Genomic DNA, 24,627 nt, shown 5'->3' with positions numbered 1-24,627 from the left:
CATTTGATGGTGGGGTGGAATGGTGGTATATCTTTTGCATGGAATCCACCTTTTATACAAGAGTGATTTAAATTTGAACTTACAGAAGTAAATAAACTCATTTTTGTTCACAGAATAATGTAGACATCAACCGGTCTCCCCAGTTGACAGAAGTTTATCCAACCACTGCATATTTATGTGGTGAACATGTGATGCAAGTCCGACTAAAAAAAAATTTGTTTACGTCTTCTGTACAGTCTAATGTTCCATACCAAATACTGCAAATACCCAGTCACAAATACATTACAGTAAATATGTGTATTTCTGCATTTAGTAATCTTCTTTTCCAAACAATATCGCAACAATGCAATGTTTAGTTGTGATGTGAAATTTCAAGGCAAACACTGGCACTGTGTTGTATATGCCAACTCAAACCAATACTGTGCACCGTGTCAAACAATGACATCACATGCATTGGACATTTGTGTTTTATAATGATTTTGTCTTCTGTAAAATTTACTGTTTTTTTGGATGGATGCTTATTTTTTGATTTATAATTAGCAAAAATGTATATTCTGATTTTACTATTTCAACTTTATTTGGGACATTTTTTTATGCACAACAAATGAAAGGTACAGCATCTATCAGAATGAATGAAATTATTCATTCTTCTTTATATCTAAATAATTTCTTCTGAAATAAAAACTGTGATAAAAAGAATCTCAAATGGGTAATGATTTGATATTAAATTTATGAAACTTGTTAAATAATGTCCAGCTTTTGTGAGCCAAGGCTTGCAAAAGCTGGACATTATTCAACTCATTTCATTAAATTCAGTATTAAATCATTTCCCATTTGAGATCCTCTATGCATTAATGATTCTAAAATTTGCATTATATTATACCAATAGATCTACTTTTAAGTTTTGCTCTTTGTTACTCTTTCTCTTTTATATGTGCCTGTCTTTCATTTTTCTTTTTTATTCCTATTTAAAAGAACACAGAAACAATTTAAGAAATTCAATTAATGAAACCACTCAGTGGCATTTACCACTTTGTCTTGCTTAATATCCAGGTTGATGGAGTGTATTTTCTCACTATTTCACTGACTACTATGGCACTTTTTAGAATTATCATTAAAAAGATTTGTTCTCGCAAAGTAGCCATCACTAGAATGTTTGTTTCTCTGCTCTCTGGATCTAAACATGATCTTAGTACCTTTCAAAGAAGCAAATCATTAATTGGCAAAGTGCATGTATAACCAACTTTCACCATCTTTGGAGTAAGCATGCCAAGTATTGTAGTGGTTGTTTCAGTAGTAGGCTATAACAAACTTGGCAGTTTACCAGTTACAAAACATGCACACTAACACCATGATACCATCAAAAACATTACTCGAGACAGGCATATTATAGAATCTGTAGGAAACAACTACACTCTGAGGGTAGTGGGTCTCCCGCACACTTACATAAAGACTGTTTACACTTGTCTATATACTGCATACCTGAATATAAAATAAATGACACACCTTTATCTGATTAGATTGTAATGCATTACCATATAGAATTGTTTATAAGTTGGGTACAACTGTAAACAACAGTTCCTGATCTGCTGTCAGATAATGAACCAGTAGATCAAGGCCTCTTGTTTGTTCTGATTACTTTTAACCAACTGCATAGTCCCAGATCTGCCAGTGCATTATGTAGAGGCAGATCTAAGACTGCAGTTTGCAATTGGACCCAATTTATAAGTGAGTATATATGGTATATAAATCTGCATATGCATGACTATTTTGTAGCAGACCTGCATTTGACTTGATTTGGTAGTTGATAAGTAATCCAGTCTTAGACTAGATACTTAGTTTCCAAAATTTTCACGGGTATTATAAGTTGCCTAGGGTATACTTACTTCTAATACACGGATTGGGGCATTCTATTTCTATATGAGTGGAGATAGTTATTCATATGCTACTGTGAAAACAATGAACATATTTTTTGTTCAGCAAACGATGTAATGTAAGACACAAAAGGTAGCACTGTCCTACAATTTTTAGCAATATCATTGTGGTGTTGGCACCTTAATTTTTGAGCTTTTTCCTATAGGAACATTGCATTATCTGTCCTCCAGTAATGATCGTGTGGGGATGGAAGAATGTCATCTGTGCTCAATCAGTGTGCAACACTGCATTGAAAATATCTGATGTTGTGACATCATTGATCCACAAAACTAGTCTTATTTACCGTTATATGTGAAAACTGGTGTCATTAATTTGTTTGAGATGTAAAAGATGATATGTTTGCTTTTTCACTACACATAAGGCCAAAACAAAGTGTGTTTCCTTTTGCACTGGCTTTAGAATTAAGGTTGCCTTGCAGTTTTTAAAAAAACATATTTAGTGTGATTTTTTTTAAGAAACATTTTACCATTGGGGGTAAAAAAGTGCTGTGGTCAGCAATGAGAAACAGGGATGATCAGCTGACTGGAAATACATATTTTGCCATTGGTGGTGCTCGCTGTCTCAAGACATCATTTTTCTGTTACATTTGATGTAAAGTTGAATCATTTTAGCAATTTTCTTTTGCTGCCCTGATGAGTCGATACCGTTCATATGGTTTCTTAAAAGAAGTGTGATGTCAAATCTTCTTGGAACATACAACTTTTATACAGAATTGTCTTGGTGTGAAATTTCAGAATTATTTGCAATGTATATGTACAATACACTATTTTTATACTTGGCACCATCGAGCCTATGTTGTACTGAGTTGCTGTAAAACAGTATATTGTACATACATTTCTATTGTATTCAGGAACATTTATAGGAAATTTGTGTAAACCAACAGCCAAATCAACACAAATATTAAGCTAGCCAGAATATCGATTTTATTGGTAATCAATGATATAGGGGCCATTATCACTAATGGTTAAAATTAATCAGGTGCAAGTTTGCCTTTAAACTCTAATGTGAAATTTTGCAAGATAGAGTAATGAAAAAATAATTATGTCTTGTTTTGTGTTTCATATCTCACTGTGCATTTTTAATCAAAAGCTCTTTGGAATGCATATAATTTTTCTTATTTTAAGTTAAACAAATTTAACTTTGCACATGGGTGCATGTGACATCTTGGCTGTCATTAAATGAACAGGATGTTGCAAGGCAACTTAATTTCAAGTAATTAATTTATGAAGGGATCTCTCAATCAATGGCTAAGAAAGCTATTTACATTTAAAAGCCTCACTGAGACATAAAAATGGCAACAAAGCCATTGACCATGAACTAGTACAGTTACAGTACTTGTTATACTGTTGGTATCTAATATGCCTTAAGCAGGATGGTTTTACTAACACTGATTGTGACACCTATCTTCTCTTTTTCTAGAATAAAATTACAATTATGAAATCAACCTTGGTTCAATATCAGCAAGTGTTATTTACACAAGAATTCTAACAAGAACAAAACAGTGATCATAAATGAAAACTTTTTTCCAGCATGAACTGCGACGGGAAAATCTCAGGATCTTGAACATATTTTGAAGCAATCAGTGTTTTCACATGAATTTCAAGCAAAATACAATGCAAATTGAAATAATTCTCCAGTTTAAACTATATATTTTCCACATTTACTGAGCAAAATGGATCTTCAAATTTATACAACTTTGTAGGAAATTCTCTCCATTTTTTCTTTGTACAAAATTGTATCATGAATTAGGTCAATAAATATTCTCTCTGTGCAAGGTCAAACAGGATTGGGAACATCATATGTTGACATAAAAGTGGTCCTGTAATGTGAGGTAACATGATAGTTATGTCTCTGACATGGTGAAAAATACTTTTTAATTTGTTATCTGCTCTTTTTAGTAACATGAACATCAATGATCACTGTCTTAATTGAGAAGCCTATACCATTGTGATAGCGATTAATTGTGATACCCTGCACAATGGCATAATATAATTGGAATGTCCTTTACATTTATATTGAAAATTTAAGGTTTTTAATAAAAAGTGAAAGGTTTGCAATATTGTACCTTTCTTGTTATAAATGTCAGTTTCATTTTCAAGTTTTTTCCTGTTTTTATTGTTCAGAACAACACACATTTCATAAGATCATTTTTTCGGTGTCATTAAGTAGTGACAGGTTTGAGTTATGATAGATTGGCAAATGACTGCTGCATGATAGGCTACATTGTCCTGTAAATAATGTGTTAACACCATGTGGCTAACTTCTTGCTGTGAGTTCCCTCCCCTTAAGGTTGGAGTACAGTATACTATCAAAGCCACAATACAGTGCTACATCATTATAATTTGGCTCAATATAAGACAAGTTTAGTTCAGCCTATGATTCCATTTCATTTTTTAGTAGTATAATTGCCTCAGTGGTCCAGGATTCCATTTCATTATTTATAGTAACTGCCTCATTATAAGGTGTGCATAGTGCTGGATTCCATTTCATTATTTATAGTAACTGCCTCATTATAAGGTGTGCATAGTGCTGGATTCCATTTCATTATTTATTGTAACTGCCTCTTTATAAGGTGTGCATAGTGCTGGATTCCATTTCATTATTTGATAATAATTTCCTTTGACCAACATAAAATATTGGTTGTATCATTAGTAACTTGGATGGATTTGATAATGACCAAGGGCCGTGAATGTTGATGAGGTGATCTTGCATCTGATTGGCTGACAGCTACCACTCTGAAGGCCAGATTTCGAATCCTGTTTGGATTAGATATCAAATATATTTTGATTTGGACAACATCTCAGAGGAGTTTGATAATGAGCATGATCCATTCATGCTAATGAAATGATCATGCATCTGATTGACTGAGCTGATTACCATTGTGTAGGTTGTATTTCTTGTCCTGTTTTGATCAAACATTTATATCATGAAGGTCTTGTACAAGTTCAGTGAATGAATGGTTCTAATGGCACTAGGTTGGCCTGGCCAGGTATAAAACTCGTGACCCTTGGATTATGAGTGTGACACTGCCATTTTAGCTACCACAATAACAATTCAGATGCATGCATGTTATTGAAATTATTTGTCATCTGTTTAGCAGAGTTTGTTGTCACTCTAGTAGGCACATTTCCAGTCCAATTTTGATGAAGCTTTAAACATTGACATATATCATCAATGTCTAGGATCATGTGATCTTTCATGTGATTGGTTGAGGTTATTACCATTCTGGAAGTCATAATTTTAATCTGAATTTGATGAAAATTGGAAAATGAGCTTACATCAGGATGATCATGGGCAGTTTAAAACATGTGAGCAGGAGCCATGGATAATAATCAATGATCTTTTAGCTGATTGGTTGATCTTGTTATTGCTCTTGAAATCATATTTTTGATCTCACTGATTTATAATGATCAAAATTGTAGATGAGTTTGGTTATGAGCAGGGGATAGTGCATATTTATTATGCCTTTATCTTTAGGGAGATTTTTACCATGATATATAGTAAAATAGGTAGAATCAATATGATATAATGTTTGAGCGATAGTTTACATGGAATAATCTTTTACAGTACTACATATAACTGCTTAGTGGAGTGGCCAGTCAAGTTACCTAAGCTAGAGAGACAATATCAGGCCCACTTGGGCTGCTTGTTTAGCCATGTGTTTTTTTTGTTTTTTTTTGTTTTTTTTTTACATGCTTTGCAGGAACACTTTGAATGTTATATCAATCATGCTGAGGCAAGCTGTGTGATGTGCCTTGTGAAGTGAACTTGCACCCTTCTGGTCCGAAGTCCAAAACTCCAGCAACTTAGTCATCATGGCTTTCCAACTATAGTGGTGGCAACAAGTGTACAAATTAATGGGGTCTAACAGTAATTCATCAAGTTTACTTCTTAGACGCAGTTTGTTTACTTTGCACAGATTTGGTATGTATATGTAAATATGGTATATGTAAATAGGGTTCAGTGACGGCAGCAGGTTACATGTATGTAGTTTGTTAAGCTAAAGTTGTATTGTGAAAATCTAAAGGTAAAATTGGCTTCAAAAACTGAAGGTACAGATTTAGGAGTGATTATGTCGCTTTGATGTACATTTATTGGTTGGATCATTGGAGAAATGACTCGCTTTGAGATTTATTTCAGGCAGATATATTGAAACAGCTTTGTGATTCATTTCAGGCCAATTTATGGAAATAGGTAGTTTGCATTATAAAGATACATGGTAACTGTCACTTAAGTAAGAACAATTTACATGAAAATTATGTTACAGATATTAATGAATGAGACTTGATTGCAATTTTGACTCGTGGTGCTAGTGGTTGAAAATTCACTCCACAAGCAGTGAATGGTGAGTGAAGATTTCATGTGGCTGAATATTTTTTCAATCACTGACTCATTTGGGTATGTGCTGTTTCAGGTTTGACCAGTGTTTCTTTTTGTGTTTTCTCAAAAGAATATTGATGATTTTTCTGGTAGAAAGTATGTCCTTTCATTGAGCAGTTTCTTTTCTGTTTGTCTTGATGAAGCTTTTGCGAGCTCTTTTACTCTCACTTTTCAGTACAAATAAAAGCTTACGAGAAGGAGAACAGACTGGTCTCAGTTTGTAATTTTTTACAACAGGTATTAAAAGGGTCACAGTATAAGTTCATGACAACAACATTTCTCTTGATTGAAGTTAGGTCACTAACTGATTTTCTTTTATATTTTTATAATAACTGCTTGAATTAAAGTTTAGTCATGTGAGTATTTGGACCCCAGGTGAGTCATCAACTTTAAGTGCTGACTTGAAATTGTTTCGTGATAAGTAAAATCAGTCGAAGACTGGTCCAAAAAGATTCAGGTCCAAGCATTTGATTATAATTACATTGGTTGAGTCATCAAAATACTTGTGTGTGAAAAATTAAATCATATGTTTATATTAGATGAAATAAAGCTGAAATCAGTTAACCTTCTGTCCACACAAGTAATGATGGGATTAGATGGCACACAGCATCATAATGTTCAGTATTTCTGATCAATTTTGATAAGTTTGCAGAAACCGTGCTCAGCTCCCACGTAAATGAGACATCATAGGAATAGGTGAAAAACCATTGGGGAGACTTTAATTATTTTAATTGTAATACCATTTTGTAGTTTATAATAATTTTGATGATAATGATAATAATAAAAAATAATAGCTCAGATAATAATAGTAGTAGTACTGCTTGGTCTTAAAAAAAATCAGTTTTGTAGGTTTGTTTACTAGAGATGAACATAAGTTTATTTTTTAAATTATTATTCTTATAAAGTTTTTTACTATAACAGTTTGTAAGAGATTATTTTATCATACTCTTCCATAGAAATAACTTGATACATGATTTTGAGCCACCTTTAATATAGCAGGAAGTGACATTGGTGCAATCATTGATATAACCCTTTGTCAGTGTTCATCACAGATGCTGATTTATGAAATACACTTTGTATTGTTGTTTTTAATTTCTGAATGTGTTTTTTTAATTTAAAATGGCCATTAAATTTTTATTGGTTAATTCATTGGTTTTGTGTAATACAGCACGCCCTTGTTCTAACATGATTTATTATAGTGCAATTCCATACATAAAGCAGAACTGCTATGGACCCCATGACCAAATTAAATCATTGTATTTAATTGGACTTTCAAATATATTACAATATGGGCTGAAAGAAAACATGAAGCTTAGTATTATTTGTTTATTCTTAAAACATTATTTAACGAATTTTGATTATTCTCGTTACAGTATGGTACAGTAAATATGTGATTCTTGCAATATCGCGGTTTTATAAGCATCTGTAACATGGTTCTCACAATAAAAAAGTTATATGGTTGGCAGTTACATACAAGGTTGGCAGTTCACTTTTCATTGTTCCTTCACAAAGTAGTTTAGAAAGATTTACTAGGATATTCTATGTAGCTGCTTAAGACCTTAATTAGGTCATTATTGGTGGCAAGGTGTGATAAGCACTGTTTCATTGGACCATGGTTGCAATTAATGGCATATTCAGTTTGGAAAGCAAGACTATGGCTTCCATAATTCAGTGCCAATTGAGTTCATTCTCATATATTTTGCCGCAATGGCTAGCACTATAGGGCAACATAAATCTCATTCCTGCAAACTCAGAGTGAAATTTTGCTTCAAAAAGTGCTTGTTTCCGAATGGACCATAAAGCAGACCCTGGAATTATTTTTTCTACTCTCTACTTTTGTGTCCAAACAGATGATAGGAACCAAACTGTTTGGTCAGATAAGATGATTTACACTCAGCCTTACACTCAGCCTTTTCATTATCTTTTGAAATAACCAGCTCAAATAGAAACTATATGGTTATGCAGCATGTGCCCTAGAAGAAGTTGCACATGCCTCCTGTACACAGTATATCCTTACCTTAAAGCTTCAACAAATTGTTGACCATTGACTCTGATTACCTTCAGACACAGGGGTGTTGTAAACATGCATGAAAATATTAGGTTTATATTATGTATGTATAATTCAGTATGGTACATAAAATGTATAGAGTAGTACAGATTCAGGACCAACTTTTAGGTCGAGTTTTCTTAAGTCATTTTTCCAGTTAGCCAAAGATTTCTTTGCAGTTTGAGTACATCCTTAAAGTGATGCTAGATATTTGAATGATTGATTTTGTTTTGGTTATCAGGATATACTTTATACATGTATTGACAATCAGTAATTTGTGAAAACTTAATGTTATAAATGTACTGAATTCAGAATAAGTCTGTACAAATCAACCATGGTAGATTAGTTTTATGGATTTTTAGAACAGTTTGCACATATTCTTCAGGTTGGTAGAGTAGAACGAGATGTACCTCTGGTGGCGGGACACAAGGCAGCTGTTCTTGACATAAACTGGTGCCCACATAATGATCAGATCATTGCTAGTGCTTCAGAGGACTGCACTGTCAAAATTTGGGAAATCCCTGATGAAGGCCTCGTAAAAAATCTGACAGAGTCCGTTGTTGACCTAGTAGCTCATCAGAGACGTGTCGGTCAGGTCGTCTGGCATCCCACAGCTAACAATGTACTGCTGAGTGCTGGTATGTATGATTATCCTAATGTGGACAAATTTATTTTATCTTATGTGGTCTTAGTATATTACATGGGGACCTATTGTAGGATTTTACATATCCCTTCTAAATTACTTTTATTTTCATTGGTCAGTAGTGCATCACTTTAAGGTGGGCAAGATGATAGAAATTCATACTGTTTCATTTTTGACCAGAAGGCAGCTTTATCCCCATTTTTGTTTGCCTGCTAAAAGGCAGCTGTATTGTGACATTGTCCATCTGTTTGCCTGTCCATCCATCTGTCTATCAGTCTGTTATTAAGTTTATTTCTGCACAGTATTTTGAGCTGTACACCATCTAATATTTGCCAAACTTTGTGGATGGCTTGCACTTGGGTAAGGAAGAATCCAATCAGTTTTAGACTTAATAGCTCAAAGGTCAAGTACAATGAAAGAAGAACAATCATTCTGCACAAAACTCAAGAACTTTGCCATCTCCATATAGTTTGGGGATTCCCAGTATAACATATCTGGGATGCAGGAAAGGCTTTTTTAATGTGGAGTAGTCGTCAGTAGATTCAGTTTAGAATTACGTATCATTTTCATGTGAAGTCATTAATTAAACAGTACCATGGCATATATTTTTAAAATGTGCCTTCTCTGGGTACCATACTAGGCATAAGGAAGAATCCTATCACTTTTAGAGTCAAAAGGTTATGGTCACTGACTGAAAGGAGAGAAATGGTTTCTGCACAATAGTTTTGAGTTGTTCACTATCAAAAGTTACCAAATTTTGTGGATAGCTTGCAGATGGGCAAGAAAGAACCTTTAGGCTATTCATTTTGGGGTCCAGAAGCTCACAGATTAAGATCACTGTGATTGAAAGAAGAAAATACTTTCTGAACAGTAACTACAAATATGTTATACTGGGATTAGTGCATTGGCAGCAATTTTGCACGGTGACACTAAGGCAACCAACCTAAGCCAGTATTGAACCCACAGTCCTTTGATTACGAGTCAAATATTTTACCATTTTGCTTGTTAAATACTGTTGCTCAAATACAACTGGAGATAACCCATTCTACTGATGTAGATGTGTTTGATCCAGTCCCAGCAATCCACTACTGGAACTCTTCATTCCACATACCTGATTTCATGTGCAGTTATACTTAAGACATCAGAGCCTCGTCTCTGGAGGCTGCGTCTAGCTCTGATACTATCATTGATGACAAGTCAATATATCAGAATCCTAAGTCTTTTTCTGATGAAGATTTGCACTTATCATCAATGGCATCAATAGATTCTGATATCCAACCTCTAGATTGGTTATGTATCAATCTGGATCAGCTGGACAGTAAGCATCATTGTCCTGGTCAGCAAACAGTGGCCATATCATGCATAATTTATTAAAATGTAATAAATTTTACATATATAAATGTAATTTTTTGCTTTTCTTTATTTTCCATGTCACATATTAATAACCTTACTAAAGGCTGATATGCATGTCTACCTGCATCTTCCACTGAGTCACTGACTACATTTTGTCTCCTTGTATTATGAAAAATAGGATGAGTTGGTTATGTACAGAACCAGCTGTATTTTCAGGTTACTGGCCTTGTGGATTTTTTTGGCAAGTTTCACACACTGCTTGGTGTGTCATTGGGAAAGGCACATTACTCCCATTTCCTTCGCATGATATAGCCAATTATGTTAAAAGTGCTCTTTAAACAGACAAGAACAACAAATTTAACAGTAGAACAACAGGTCACCTCATAATGCTAAAGTAGTTTTTGTGAAACATGATTGAAATTTGCGATAAACATGTTCAAATTTTTCTTCCAGGTTCAGATAATAAAATTTTCATTTGGAATGTTGGAACTGCTGAAGTTTTGACAGAGATTGATACACCTGACCTTACGCTGTCAGCTTCATTTAATTACAATGGCAGCAAGCTAGTGGTAACAAACAAGGACAAAATGATGCGCCTAATCGATCCCAGAACAGGAGAAATCACAGCTGTGAGTCACTTAGCCACAAGCATACATTTTCAATTACAAATTTTGAATTTCCTGGTGATTTTATTTTTTTTTTCTTTATGCTCATTCTATCATTTTGGTTTCTTTTCTTTGATCATTCATTAAAATGTGTATAGTCTAATCCAGGGATTAAAATGGATTGTAGACTGAGAGAGAGAGAGAGAGAGAGAGAGAGAGAGAGAGAGAGAGAGAGAGAGAGAGAGATGGAAGGGATGGCTAGAAATAAATACTTTTTCTGATCTTTAGAAAAAAACTTAAGTTTATATGTGCTTCAAGACCATTACACTTTTTTAAAATTTAAGTTGATGTTCGTTTTCTAATTGTAAAGGAGAAAATAAATAATTATATATTTCATTTTTCATATAACACTCAAGAGAGATCGAAAGAGAGAGAGAGACCAATTTTACATGATAATAGGAGAGATTAACATCAAATAAGTTTCTCAATCCAGATTGGTTCTTCAAAATCTTGCATCTTTTTAAGGTATGTTGTTTTGTGACATTTTCATTGAACAGTTAATGTACTTTTTCAAACATTGACAGTAACTGGTACATGTAGGAACTGTCCTAACTGAATGTTGTTTACTTGAGGCAGGAAGCTACATTAACAGGCATAGGGCTGACTTAAAAGTAAGCATGTCACTCCATGGGCAGTGCCTGTTGATGCATGTAGATTTGCCAAAATAGTGAGGACAGAAAGTAACTTTGTTTTTCATTGGCACCACTTTGTTCGTGACATGAATGGCCACTGATAGAGCTCAACAGTCAGCACAGTGTACACAATCCCACACATTTAAAATATTGTCATACTGTGTCATAAGCAGTGTTATTTGCAAAGTTTAAATGGAAAGGTTCAGAAGAATAGTAGGCGTGTTTTTCTTGCCCAAGCTGCTATATCGTAATTGACTGCTGGTACATTGTTTATTGTAAAATTAAAATGTGTATAGTTCATGCCATCTGGCAGTTATTTATGGGTAGGTGAATATTTTATTGATTTATTTAATGGATATGTGTGGCTTTGTTCCTGCATTTAACAAAGAAAGCATGTGGTGTCATTGTGAAAGATAACTCATTTTGAATTGAGTTTGGTTGAATCGGCTTTGCCGCAGTATGTCCTTTTATCAAGCGGTGCGTGTGGATTGAAATTTAGACAGTTGAGGGATTCGTTAGTAAACAGAATGGATGATTCACCCTAACCTAGTATTTTATACTGCGTTTATAATGAAAAGAAGACAACACAGATTTTGGTAATTTATTATTCTTTACAAAACCCAGCATGTTATGAATGTTCACAGATAATCTAAGATATTTTTTTTTACACACAATAGAAAACTGCGGGTAATACATGAGTGTGTTTTAAACTTAGCAGCATGTTATGTTCACTAATTTACAGTATATATATAACTTTCCATTTCTGCATCAGCTAACAGGTACATGTACATGCAGTCATTCAACAGGGATGTAGATTTGTAGCCATGCATTTTTTTCTGAAGTACACTCCAGACATGCCAGCTCTTACGATTTTGCCATAAGTCTTACAATAGTTACCCTTATAATACGGACTTAACAGCATAATAGCAAAAACTATGGTAAAATGATCATTGCCGAAAAATCCGGTTAATTGGTTCATACGTGTTTTATTTGGATGTGGGTTACATCATAGAATGAGTGAAATTAGGGAACCAGACAAACTATACAGGAGCACCCCAGACACTTTAAACTGCACCTATTTGTTCATGCGAAGCGTCTGCATGATCAAAACTGTTGATTATATAATTTATAAAAATGTCTTGCAGAAGGCGTTGCATGTTTAAGACGAAAGGGAAAATAAGCTTCTAGAAAAGTTTTAATAATCAACACAGATAAATAAAAAGGAGTATTCATATTCTTGTGAATAAAAGCTGGAACGGACACAATTAAATTTATTGGACATCACATGACAATTTGAGTATGTCTCGTGGCGATAGATATGATTACAGTCATGATGTGAATGGAAAAGAATTTCCAAGAATTATGTCACGTTGAGAGATAGCAACAAGCCATTGAGCTGCAAAGGGTTTGGAACAAGAATTTGTGCAACTGTACTAGTGGTAAATAAAGTCTACGCATACTTTACAAAGTTTTCAGTTAAACATAATGTTTATTGTTGCTGCATCAAACTTTTAATTGTGTTTTCCAGCTTTGCAATAGCAGTTATTGATGTTTTGTTACACCTTACTGAAAACTGGCCAATCGTACAGAAAAAAATCAACTGCCTTACTGAGATGGACTTGTCAGGGTTGGCATGTCTGACACTCTTTCATGGAGAGAGGTGGGAAGACATCAAAGAAATTAAATATCTTGTATTTTTTCCTACATTACTCATGTTTGTCATTATGTATGCCTAGCTAGGCCACTGATAAATACCACAAGAAATGTTACCACTGTATAGTTTATACAGGTAAAGGTATGAAATATGACATCTGTCATGTCCGGTTTTACTGTCATGTGTTTCCAGCTGTTCACCCACCCACCTGTAGAGAAAAGTTTATTACAATTCTATTTCCAGGAAATGGACATGAATTTTTAAAAATTCTTTTTTCTAACTGAATGACTAGATTTTCCAACACTTTTTGACAGGAAGTCCAGGCACATCATGGGGCCAAGCCCAGCCAGGCTGTGTACTTAAAAAATGGGAAGATCTTCACCACAGGATTCTCCCGCATGAGTGAAAGGCAGTATGCTTTGTGGGATGAGGTAATGGTCATTAACAGCTCTGTTAGAGGATACATTTGTCCCTTTCCCCTTATCTGGTGCATTGGTAAATATTGGCTACCCATTTTTGTATCAGATTTTTATTTGCTCCTTTCTTCGAATTGTTATATTGGAATAATTTTATAATAATTTCCATTTCAATGTTAAATTATATTTTATAATAATTTCTGCCTAGTGGTAAATTCCTTATCGGTGTGAAAATAGAATATTTTTATAATATCTTCATTTTTCAGCATGAGATGTTGCAGAATGTGGGCAAATTCAGGTATAAAAGGTCCCTTAGTATAATCACATCTCCAGCATGTACTCAGTATGTTCGACCAGATCACATTTTTCTCTTTCATTTTGCTATGATAAGGGAGTTTTCTCTTTTCTGCTTGACCTCTTAAGCCTCCTGCCTCACCACCCCTCCTGACCTCATTGACATAGGGGCATCTTAGGTGGGGATTTCAATGGGACCTAGGTTGACCTTCCAGTTAAGACACTGGAGGTGATGAGATTAAGGTTCATATGGTCATCACCAAAGTCTTGCATGCTGACCTTTCTTCAGCAGGTGAATGAGGAATCATTCTCTCCAGCTGAACTGCAGTGATTGCTGAAGGAAAATAGCCCAAGCATCAACACAGAAAGGTTGAGATACTATTTGGAAGTTTTATTCTCACTGGCATCTCGGTACCTAAGGAAGGAACCAGTAACACTGGTCTCAAGCACTCTTGCCTGTTGAAACCTGCCAGGAAGTGTACTTATCCTGTCTGCCTCTCGGGACTTTTCCCCTAATTCTTCAATAAGATGCAAGCCCAACAGTCTTTGGAAGCAACACCAATTCAGGTCTTTTCTCGCCTGTTGTCAGTTAGACTAGGCAGCTGGAATGGTCAAGAGAAGAGGTCTGCAGATTTGTTCCTCTTCCCTAACAAAGAGGAAAGTGGAGGTACTAGAGACTTAGGACCTTTCTTGTCATGCATTCCTCATCTAGGGATACCTGTGGGCACTCTTCTGGCACTCTTTTCAGAGATTTTGTCTAGCATAAGGGAAGATACATGGGTCCTTTCTATACGAAAGGAAAGTTGGCTTTGTTTCTCGAAACATTCACTTCTTTCAATCTAATCTGTTCATTTAGACTGAAATCTCTCACTAGTTGTCAAAACCTTTACCTCAAAATTGATTTTTTTGGCTTAAATATTTAGCTCTGCTAGTCATTTGATCTGACACCCAATATGGCCACAACAGTAGCCATCTTCAAAATCCTGTTATTGTTACTCATTCATAACTGAAAGTCATATAAACATTGCATTTTCAGCAAAGACTTGTTATGGTCTTAAAAACACATTGTTCCAATCCAGCATCCAAAATGGCTGCTACAGAAACCATCTTGAAATTAGTGTTATTTTGCTGCTTTAGTTAAAAAGTCATATCAACTTTGGTCTTTTACCAGATGATTTTTCATGTCTACTTGATCCTAAATAAATTGGTAGCAATCTGATGTCAGTATCACTACAGTGGCAGCAATAGCTCTAAAACCCTGTAGCTTCTACTTCTAATGGAAAATTGTATTGACATGATGTTTTTACACAAGAAGTTTAATTTTGATATATAGTTGGTAAATCCATCCTCAGATACATAGATGCTATCCATTACACTTTTTTTCCACTAAATTACGCCTTATGCGTAAATGTATTCAGATTATGCATTTTTGGTATGTCCCTTTCACAAAGAAAACTAATAATTTGTTTTCTTATTTTTATTAACATCTTATTAATCTTTCATACCGTATTATAGAAAGACGGCTTCTACATAACTGCGACAAAAGAATACGCTTGTCTGCCCTTGCATTCACTTTCCTAACAGTATTGTTCTATTTATAGCAGCTGCTCTGTTTCCAAGAAACATGCTGGTTTTACTTTCAAACTTATGACCCAGGTTTCTATTTATAGCAGCTGTATGCCTTAGCTAGGAGAGAACAGACTGGTTTTCTAATTTTTAATCTTTGCTTGCAGATTTTTTTCTTCTAATTCATATCTGATACAGAACCAGTCTGTAGGTATTTTGCGCTAAAAGTTGTGAGATTTATTCTAGTAGATGCATGTGTTAGAGCAAAAATGTTTTTCAAATAATTTCACAGTTGGATTAGAAAAAGACAAAAAACCGATTCAAAAATGAATACATGAATTACACAATATAGCGTTCTATTCTGGGGCAGCTTCATGCCCACTGCATGCTGTGTGGAAAGGATTTAAATATTGGTCATGATGGTAAAACAAAGGAACCTTGAATTAGCTCGTTTTACAAACTCCAGTACTAAGGTAACTTGTAACTTCTTTTTTAAAGCATAACTAATAAATGCAGAGGTGTTATTTACCAAGTTCTTAATAGAACACGGACCACGGACTACCACTAGCAGTAGAAGACTACGTTTGTCCTTTGTTCAGATGGATGTTTTCTGATTCCAAAATTGCAGAAAATATACATCTGCAAGAACAAAATCATCTAATAGTGTTAGATGTTTAGCAAAAGATAATTCGTTTAAAATTGCAGAAGCCATGAAAATTGGGTCATTTAGGATTGCAACAGACAGGAGCAGTGATTATGATGACAAAATTTGTACCCAGTCTGTGTAAGACACTTTGACAATGAAAAGGGCAAAGTCAGAGTGTTCTTCTTTCATTACCATAATTAACAGTAGATTCCACTGGAGAAAACATTTTTTATTTATTTGAAAATGGTTTGAATAAACGTAAGTTGGCAGAACTGTATGGGTTTTTCAGCTGAGAATGCATCAGTGATGACTGGAATTCATAAAGGAGTTGCATTCTATATTTTGAAAAAAAGTCTCCATCATTGTACATATCAGGTTGTCCCTGTCATATGATGTACCTTGCTGCAGGAAAGGCTGCTGATAAATTAGGAGAAACCCTGAAGTATCAAGTTGGCATTCTACCTGACAATATACTTCATGCGGACAGAGTTTATGTGCAATGGCACCTTATTTCCCAGCTAAAAGATCCAATGACTGGAAGATATATTTCCTCTTCTTTGTTAGGTTATGAAAGGAATATTGGTTCTTTACCATTCTAATGCTGACTGTGAGAGATTGTTCAGTATTGTTTACAAAAATAAAACTGAATTCAGATCCAGTCTCTGTAACCCAACACTTTGTGCTCTAATATTGTGCAAAACATTCAGTCTTCAGCTGGTAGAAAGTGTTTTGAAGTGCAATATGAGAGTCTGTTGCTTTTTAAAGCTCAAAATGTGATATATGAAAACTTGAAGCAATAATTGATATTAAAAGTCCAGAGGGATATTAGATCAATTTGTGCATAATTTCATTGAATTTTTATCATGTGATATGTGGATTACTCTTGTTCTGTTCGGATTACTCTTTTTATCCACTTGGATTACACTTTTTGCTCCCCAGGGGTTGGCATGTATGCAGATGGCAGCCAGCTTTAAAATCTTGTTATTGCTGCTTCTACTGAACAGAAAGTTGTATTGTTGTCTGGGTATGTTATCTAGTTTTTCCTAATGAAAATGATTCCAATCTCACAGCTAGTGTTGCCATTATGGTGACTATCTTGAATATCTTGTTATCACTACTCTTGAATTGATGGTCTTATCAACAGTGAGTTTGTACCAAAAGACTTCAAATGATATCTGGTTTGTCCTAAACACGGATCATGCCAGTCTTGTAGTAAATATGGCTGTGATGATGGCTGTCTTAAAAAGCTTGTTATCACCACTTCTTCTGAATGGATGGTCATTTTGTTTTTGCAAAAGTTCTTTTAATGATGTTTACTTTGTGTGAAATGGAAATGATGTCAGTCTTAAATCCATTGAGGCCATCACAATAACTTATTTCAAAATCTTCACACTCAAGAATGTCAGAGATGGTTTCAACACTCATCGTTTGAAGATGAAATTGTGTCATCTTGAATTCCAGGATTTTTTTCCAACAGTTTCATCCTATTTGAAGAACTTGTGTTATGGTATGCGATGGTAGGTGCAATGCTTTAGTCCCATGGAATAAATGATTTGATACTAGCCTTCTGTTTTTAGTGCCATGGAATAAATGATTTGATACTAGCCTTCTATTTTTAGTGCCATGGAATAAATGATTTGATACTGGCCTTCTATTTTTAGTGGAGCTCATATTGGTACATAATATATGAAATGTCTTTGTTTTCCACTTGAATTTCAGGTAGTTATAATCTGAAACTAGAATTTTATAATAAGTTTTTTCTAGGTTCATCACTATAGTTTGTTGAGCAACTGTAGTTTACTGAATCTGGATTCATGAGTGAATAAGCCAGTTTTATACATGTTAAGTAATTTGTCATATTTGTATGAAAAAGTCATTGTTGGTGCAAATCTTATAAAATTGGAACTGTCAGTATTTTTCATTTTTTATGATCTTCATTGAATTTTATGTGATTTTCCAAATAAATTTCCCCCATTTCGGAATGCATAGATCACATGTAAGTTAAAGTATATATACTATAGATTTGGCTCATAATACAAGTTTGTTTCTTTAAAATTGTCCTCTTGGTTTATTTTGTTGTTAGAAATTCCCTTAAAACCATGTTCACAAGTGTTATTGGTAAATGTCAACAAAAAATGATAAATGAATCCAGTGCATACTTGGAGTTTTAGTCATTTTAGATCCTCCATGAGCATCCCATGTCCAGGCAGTGTAATTCCATTACCAATTTTTGCATCATGTAAATATATGTAACACTTGAAAACAATATCACTACAGTCTTAGGGTTGTTTTACTTAATCTGTCAGATGAATTTAACAAAGAAGTTTTACAAACTCTCAGATATATTTAATAAAGAATTCTTACAGAATGTCCGATAAATTCAGCAAAAAGTCCTACAAACTGTCATTTATTCAACAAAGAAGTCGTACAGACTATCAGATATATTCAAGAAGTCTTACAAATTGTCAGATATATTCAACAAAGAAATCTTACAAAACTGAATCCTGCTGTAATAAGTTGTTAATGATGCACAACAAATAAAACACTTGCAAGATTAGTTGGATATGGCATGGATGTTGTAATGGCTGATAGCTGTTGAGGTGGTACATAAAGGAAAGGTTGAGTATCATAGAGTCCTTTCAGTTAAACAACCTTGTTACAGTTATCGTAAACAATGTAGACATTGTAGCCTTAGTTCAGACCAGCCCCTTAAAAAGCATCTAATTTGATCAAATGTCAAGAGTGGTCTATGATAAGAGCATTTCGTCTTAATCTGCAGTCTATAGACTTTAAAATCACTTTGTATATAATGTCTTATTTCATTCTGTCAGAATGTACTAACAGCTGCCTCACTTGGTGCTCAGCGTTAAGAGGTTAGTGTTAGGACTGGTCGGCCTGGTGTCAGGGTACTGTGTCTAGGAGTGACATGATGCTACATGTCTGTGGCATGATGCCCCAGTGCTAGACATCACTATAAACGGTCACACTGCAGACATCATAACGATAGGACTTAAAAACTGTTAAAGCTACATTAAAAATCCAAAACACTCATTCTGCCATATGTCCAAAGTGACTTTATATATAATAGCTTATTTCATCTTATCACATGTCCAAAGTCACTTTATTAATGTCTTATTTTTTCATCTTGTCATATGTCGAAAATCACTTGCATATAATGTCATATTTTCAGTTATGTTCGCAGCTCTGTAAACAAATTCACTATAAATAAAAATAATTGTTTTCATAAAGAGATTTTTGGATACAGCTTCTTTTAAGTGTTTACAGTGTGCAATTTTAATCCATATCTTCAGTCTCTACACATTTTTGTCTGACAGATGGACATTCTTTATGGGACTAATTGGAGATAGTTTCATAAGTCTTGTAAAGACAATGCTGTACAAGTACAGAACTGATTTTCTTCTGTTTACAGAAAGACTTGTCCAAACCATTGGTAATGGAGGAAATTGACAACAGCAATGGAGTCATCTTCCCGTTCTATGATGCAGACACAAGTATGGTGTATCTTTGTGGAAAAGTAAGTAAAGAAAAATCTTGGTACCCACACCAAAATGATGATTGCATGTCTGTTCATCCATCCATCAGATGTATCTTTGCATAACATACAGCAAGTTGTCTCTCATACAACACATCATATTGTTTGTTGATGTTATGGGCTTAATGCCATTTTTAAAAGCAGCAATAGCTTATCCATAGTTATTGTTTAGCTTTCTTTTTCATGCTGAAAAAATGCACGAATAATTTGATGTGCGTATATCTTCCATTTTAGTGAAGAAATGTCAGAATGCAATTCCTTGTGCAATTCACCTTGTTCTTCGTATGTTATGTCCAAAAAAGTATAGATAGTTCATCATCTTTTGATGTGATCAGTGCCAAATTCACCAGAATTTTTCTGCCTGTAGCAGTGTTTTTTAAGTGCAATTGTTGCTTGTCCTCTACGGTTATTACTTATAACCTTTTCCTTCATGTTTTGGTTCCTTCAGGGACTTAAGGTTACTTCATGTACACCTGCAGGGGTCAGATACACATACTATCTAAATCATTTTATATCTAGATACTGGTAAGTAATTGTATGCAAGGAATAACAGTAGCTTGCTAACTAGATGCTGTGTGTTCTTCAGTTTAGATTGACACAGCAGGAACCACATTGTATACGGTATCTATACTAGATATTTGATTCAATGCATTGAATTTATTCACATTGCTTATGCATATGTGTATGCTTCCTTTTTTCAATAAAATTTGTATAAAACATTGAGAACTCTCTTTTTCGTACATGGATAAAAGACTGGTAAATTTATACTGCTGTTTACTATGTCTACAGAGAACACTGGTGTAATAGTACGCAGTACATACATACAAGTTGAGTTATGCTAGACATATTTTAATTTATTTACTATATAAAGGAATAATGTCCACACAAGTCTGTGTGAAAGTGTGGCAACAAGAAGTCTTCTTGAGACACTCATCCATACTCTATTAAATGTTCCAAATGTGCAATAAAAAAATTTGTTGTACCTTTGTAAATCATGGTCTTCAGAAAGCTGGAATTTTGCAGACTCTAGCTGCACTTATCTGAGAAAGAAGCTTCATTCTCCTTCTTAAGGGGAATACCCCTCTCAGCAAGTTGTTACCTCCCATTGTAAAGGAAATTCATCGACCATGTAGCAGCGTGTCTCTGCCTCCCATGCACCACTCATGGTGTGCCACTGCCTACCATTGAGGAGGAGTTGCACTGCCTATACCATAATGTGTTGCTGCCTCCCTTGCAGTAGGAGATGTACTACTCTTCTTCTTGTATGTCGCTGCCTTCTATCAAGGAAGATATGCACATCCACCACCCTGTCAGAGGCAGTGAGTCACACCCTTCCACTGGGAGGGATCAGTACCACACCTTCCTTAGTGATGTATCAGTTAAGGATTCTGTATCCTGTGATCATCACACTATGGCCACACGATATGGGGATAGGGTTCAAACTGAGTTTCCCCCTCTCCCCAGACCACAGAGTTAAAGATTGGTCTAGCTTTCTCAAAGTCCATTTCAGTCAAGTCTCTCAGAAGTGCTGTGTGCAGATAAGCCACTTGGCATTGATGATCTAAAGGTTTTTAGGTTGACTTAGACCTGATTTGAATGTTAATCTCCAGTGTCCTCCATTTTATTTAATTGATAGATCACCTGTGTTGAATAACACTTATAAAGTTGTTTTTTGTAACATTTGACACAAGTCATCACAATACCTGCATTAATAACACCATCATTCACTCACTTTATTGATTCAGTTTTGAACTACTTGCTGAAGGTCATCCAACAAAAAGGGATTCCCATGTGGCAATGTTGGCAAGTTGGTGAGGTTTGCAGTCATTGACTTTGTTTGGATGCCTAATCCCTAATTGTCGAGAACTTAATGCTTTGATAGTGTGATTTAAAAGCATCCAATAACCTAATTATTTAGATTACAGTGGTGGTATTATCTCAAACATGTGGAAAAAGAATTTTATTTCTGATTTCCCCATTTATTCCAGATGTTAGCAATAAATTACCTTATATTCAATTGCTGCAGTACAGATTAAACCTGTTTGCTTGTACATGGAAATGAATGTTGTTATACTAGTAAACTTATACAGAGACTTGTGCGTCATTTTTTTTTTCTTTTTTGAGGGGATTTACATGAGAGCCATGATAATATTAGGGACCCATGAATATGTTTTTTTTTTATCCAAACCACAAAATTTGAAACTCATGAAAATAAATTGGTTGACAGTACATCAGATTGTCTGCCATATTACATATGCAGTAATTAAATCTTTGTTATGTTCCTTTAAAACTGATTTCAATAGGAATGGCATGGATTGAGTTAAAACTTTAGGCTTTAAAAATTTGCAGTAAATGTTTAATGACATTTATATTCTAACAGTTTGTATTTTCTTCCATTATTTTGTCTTTATCAGGGAGACAGTCTTATTCGGTACTATGAGGTTACAGAGGAAGCACCCTATGTTCACTACCTGAACCTTTACCAATCTTCTGACCCTCAGAGAGGAATTGGCTACATGCCAAAACGAGGTCTCAATGTTAATGCTTGTGAAATAGCAAGGTAAGTAATCTTAATATGTGCTGTGCCAACTCAGCAACTTGTACAGTCCCTAATTAAGAGTCAGACACTAGACTTATTTTATTTTGCAATCAAGGAACCATACATAATACCATGTACATATATTTATGACTTATCCATATATACAGAATATATTTTTTTAAAAATGAAATTGCATTGTAAATCTTGATTCTTTACATCATATAACATTGTGCTTTTTAATGTCTTAGAAGATTTAAGGTAAGAAATGTCTGTTATTTATGTGAAAAAGTTTACAGTAATGGATATTTATTTGAAATATTTATTACAAGAACTTGCAGATGGTATTATTTAAATCTCTAAGCTTGTTGTTAGTGTATCGAGCTTTATTATTGGACAGTCAAGCTCATTTCAAGAGACTAAACTTAAAATTTAACCCCAGAAGAAATATTTATACCCGATAAGGATTACTGCTCTTGATATAGTTTGACAGCTGATGTTACAATATTACTTTAACTGATATAGAATCATCCAGTGCATAATGGTTTTCAAACGTGTTGATAAAGTATGTTATGTCTAAGTATTTATGAACATGGTTAAAAATTCTCTTCCAAGAGATGAGTAAAAAACTTCTAAAGCATCGGGTGTGGATATATGAAGGAATATTGGTATTTGCTTATAAGCATACAAAACTGAACATAATATTCAGTATCTTTCAGGTTATATACGTATATTGATTCTGTTTTATATAGTATTACATTCTACCAGTATTCTCACCACTGTCATTTCGTTATTATTATTTTCTGTTTTGCAGATTTTACAAGTTACTTAATTCGGGTCTCTGTGAAATCATTCCATTTACTGTTCCAAGAAAGGTACTAAGAATGGCACATATGCTTTATGAATAGTAATAACCAGATGATTATGATTAATTTACTAAAGTTTTTTTTTTTGTGTTCCACCACTTGTGCATACCATTGTACATAATACACCCATCTAACAGACTGTCATTTTGTGATCAGGTCACTTTTCAAGTGATACATTGGGCATTGTTGCACCAATACATTTCAGTCTTACTAAGTCAGAGAATATAGAAGAGGCATATATTGTTTCCCTATCCTGTCATTCCATATATCTGTGTATCCCTCTGTTATTTATGTTCTATGAACATTTTCTTGGTTTGTATTTGCATCTCACCTGCATCATATATAGCAAAGGGCCAGACATGGTGATCACACTGTCAGTTGTTTGCCAGTCGGTATAGTAATTTTTTACAGGGCAACATATCCAGTTTGTATTTATTTTAGTGGATCATCATCAAAAGTTGCACACAAATGTACAAGGCAGAAGGAGCTTCTGTAGATATTGAAGGCCAAGCGGTCAGAGCTCATGGTCACACAAATCAGTTGTTCAAATGTTTGTTAGGTGGTCAGTGGTTAAAAGTTTTGAATCTAGCAGTATTATCTATTACTGCTGCTGAGTTTTAGGATTTTTTTCCCACTAATCCATAATGATATTTTCTGATCCTGTCTAACCATGAGAATAATCTTGTAATGGTGTAAAAAGGCTCATGTATATAAAGGTGTAAATATAATGAAAATGCAAAATCACATTGACATGGTATTCAAAAATACTGTAACATCTTCTATATTTTTGTAGACTTTTCACTAATTTTTTTCTTCAGGTGTGCTGATAATTATAGTAAAATTTAAATTCTGTGGATTTTCAACTTATTCTTAATGATAAAAATGTGCTCAAGTTTAGAAAGAAAAGTGTATTATAGCCTTAGTTGAGGCACCAGTGATGTCTCAACACTTTGAAAGAAAGCATAGAATTAATAGATTGACAGAGCAGTGGTAGTTTTGTTTACTCCTTAGTATACCAATTATGTAAAAAAATTAACTGTGTTTTTTGTGAGGCAGAAAGATCCATTACAAGTGTAAAAAAAATCAAAATATGCTGGTAATTTCAGAATTAGTCAATAAGAAATGTTGAAGTTATAAACTCTTTCGGTTTGCATTTATGTTGTATAGTGTCAGTCATAGGATGTTGGATATCCTCTGACAACTCAGGCAGCAGGCTTTCATTCTTAGTGTGAGGCTGTATTATAGCAGTCATGAAGATATTGGTTCACTGACAAGCTAGGCAGCAGGCTTTCATCCATACTGTTAATGTTTTATAGTTGTAAAGATGCTGAATCACTGACTAGCCAGTTGACAGGCTTTCTTCCTTACTATTAATGTTTTATAGTTGTGAAGATGTTGAATCACTGACTAGCCAGATGACAGGCTTTCTTCCTTACTGTTA

The 24,627-nt window shown here is 34.4% G+C and overlaps 1 protein-coding gene across 5 annotated transcripts in view; it reads left to right on the top strand.

Moving 5' to 3' along the window:
* The window catches only part of LOC149777399 (coronin-1C-A-like), a 65,346-nt gene that overhangs the window by 12,447 nt on the left and 28,272 nt on the right, over positions 1 to 24,627 (top strand). For all 5 annotated transcript variants that reach the window (XM_089942011.1, XM_089942009.1, XM_089942010.1 and 2 more), the window contains exons 3-8: positions 8,748 to 9,000; positions 10,812 to 10,987; positions 13,624 to 13,740; positions 19,662 to 19,766; positions 22,199 to 22,344; positions 23,135 to 23,195. In XM_089942011.1, coding sequence (XP_089798137.1) covers positions 8,748 to 9,000; positions 10,812 to 10,987; positions 13,624 to 13,740; positions 19,662 to 19,766; positions 22,199 to 22,344; positions 23,135 to 23,195 — 858 coding nt within the window. The remainder of the gene's footprint in view (positions 1 to 8,747; positions 9,001 to 10,811; positions 10,988 to 13,623; positions 13,741 to 19,661; positions 19,767 to 22,198; positions 22,345 to 23,134; positions 23,196 to 24,627) is intronic.

The sequence above is a fragment of the Sinohyriopsis cumingii genome, chromosome 18 (assembly GCF_028554795.1).
Source record: "Sinohyriopsis cumingii isolate HCF-2022 chromosome 18, ASM2855479v2, whole genome shotgun sequence".
Classification (NCBI taxonomy): domain Eukaryota; kingdom Metazoa; phylum Mollusca; class Bivalvia; order Unionida; family Unionidae; genus Sinohyriopsis; species Sinohyriopsis cumingii.
The sequence above is the reverse complement of the archived record's forward strand: the minus strand, read 5'-3'. Positions and strand labels throughout refer to the sequence as shown.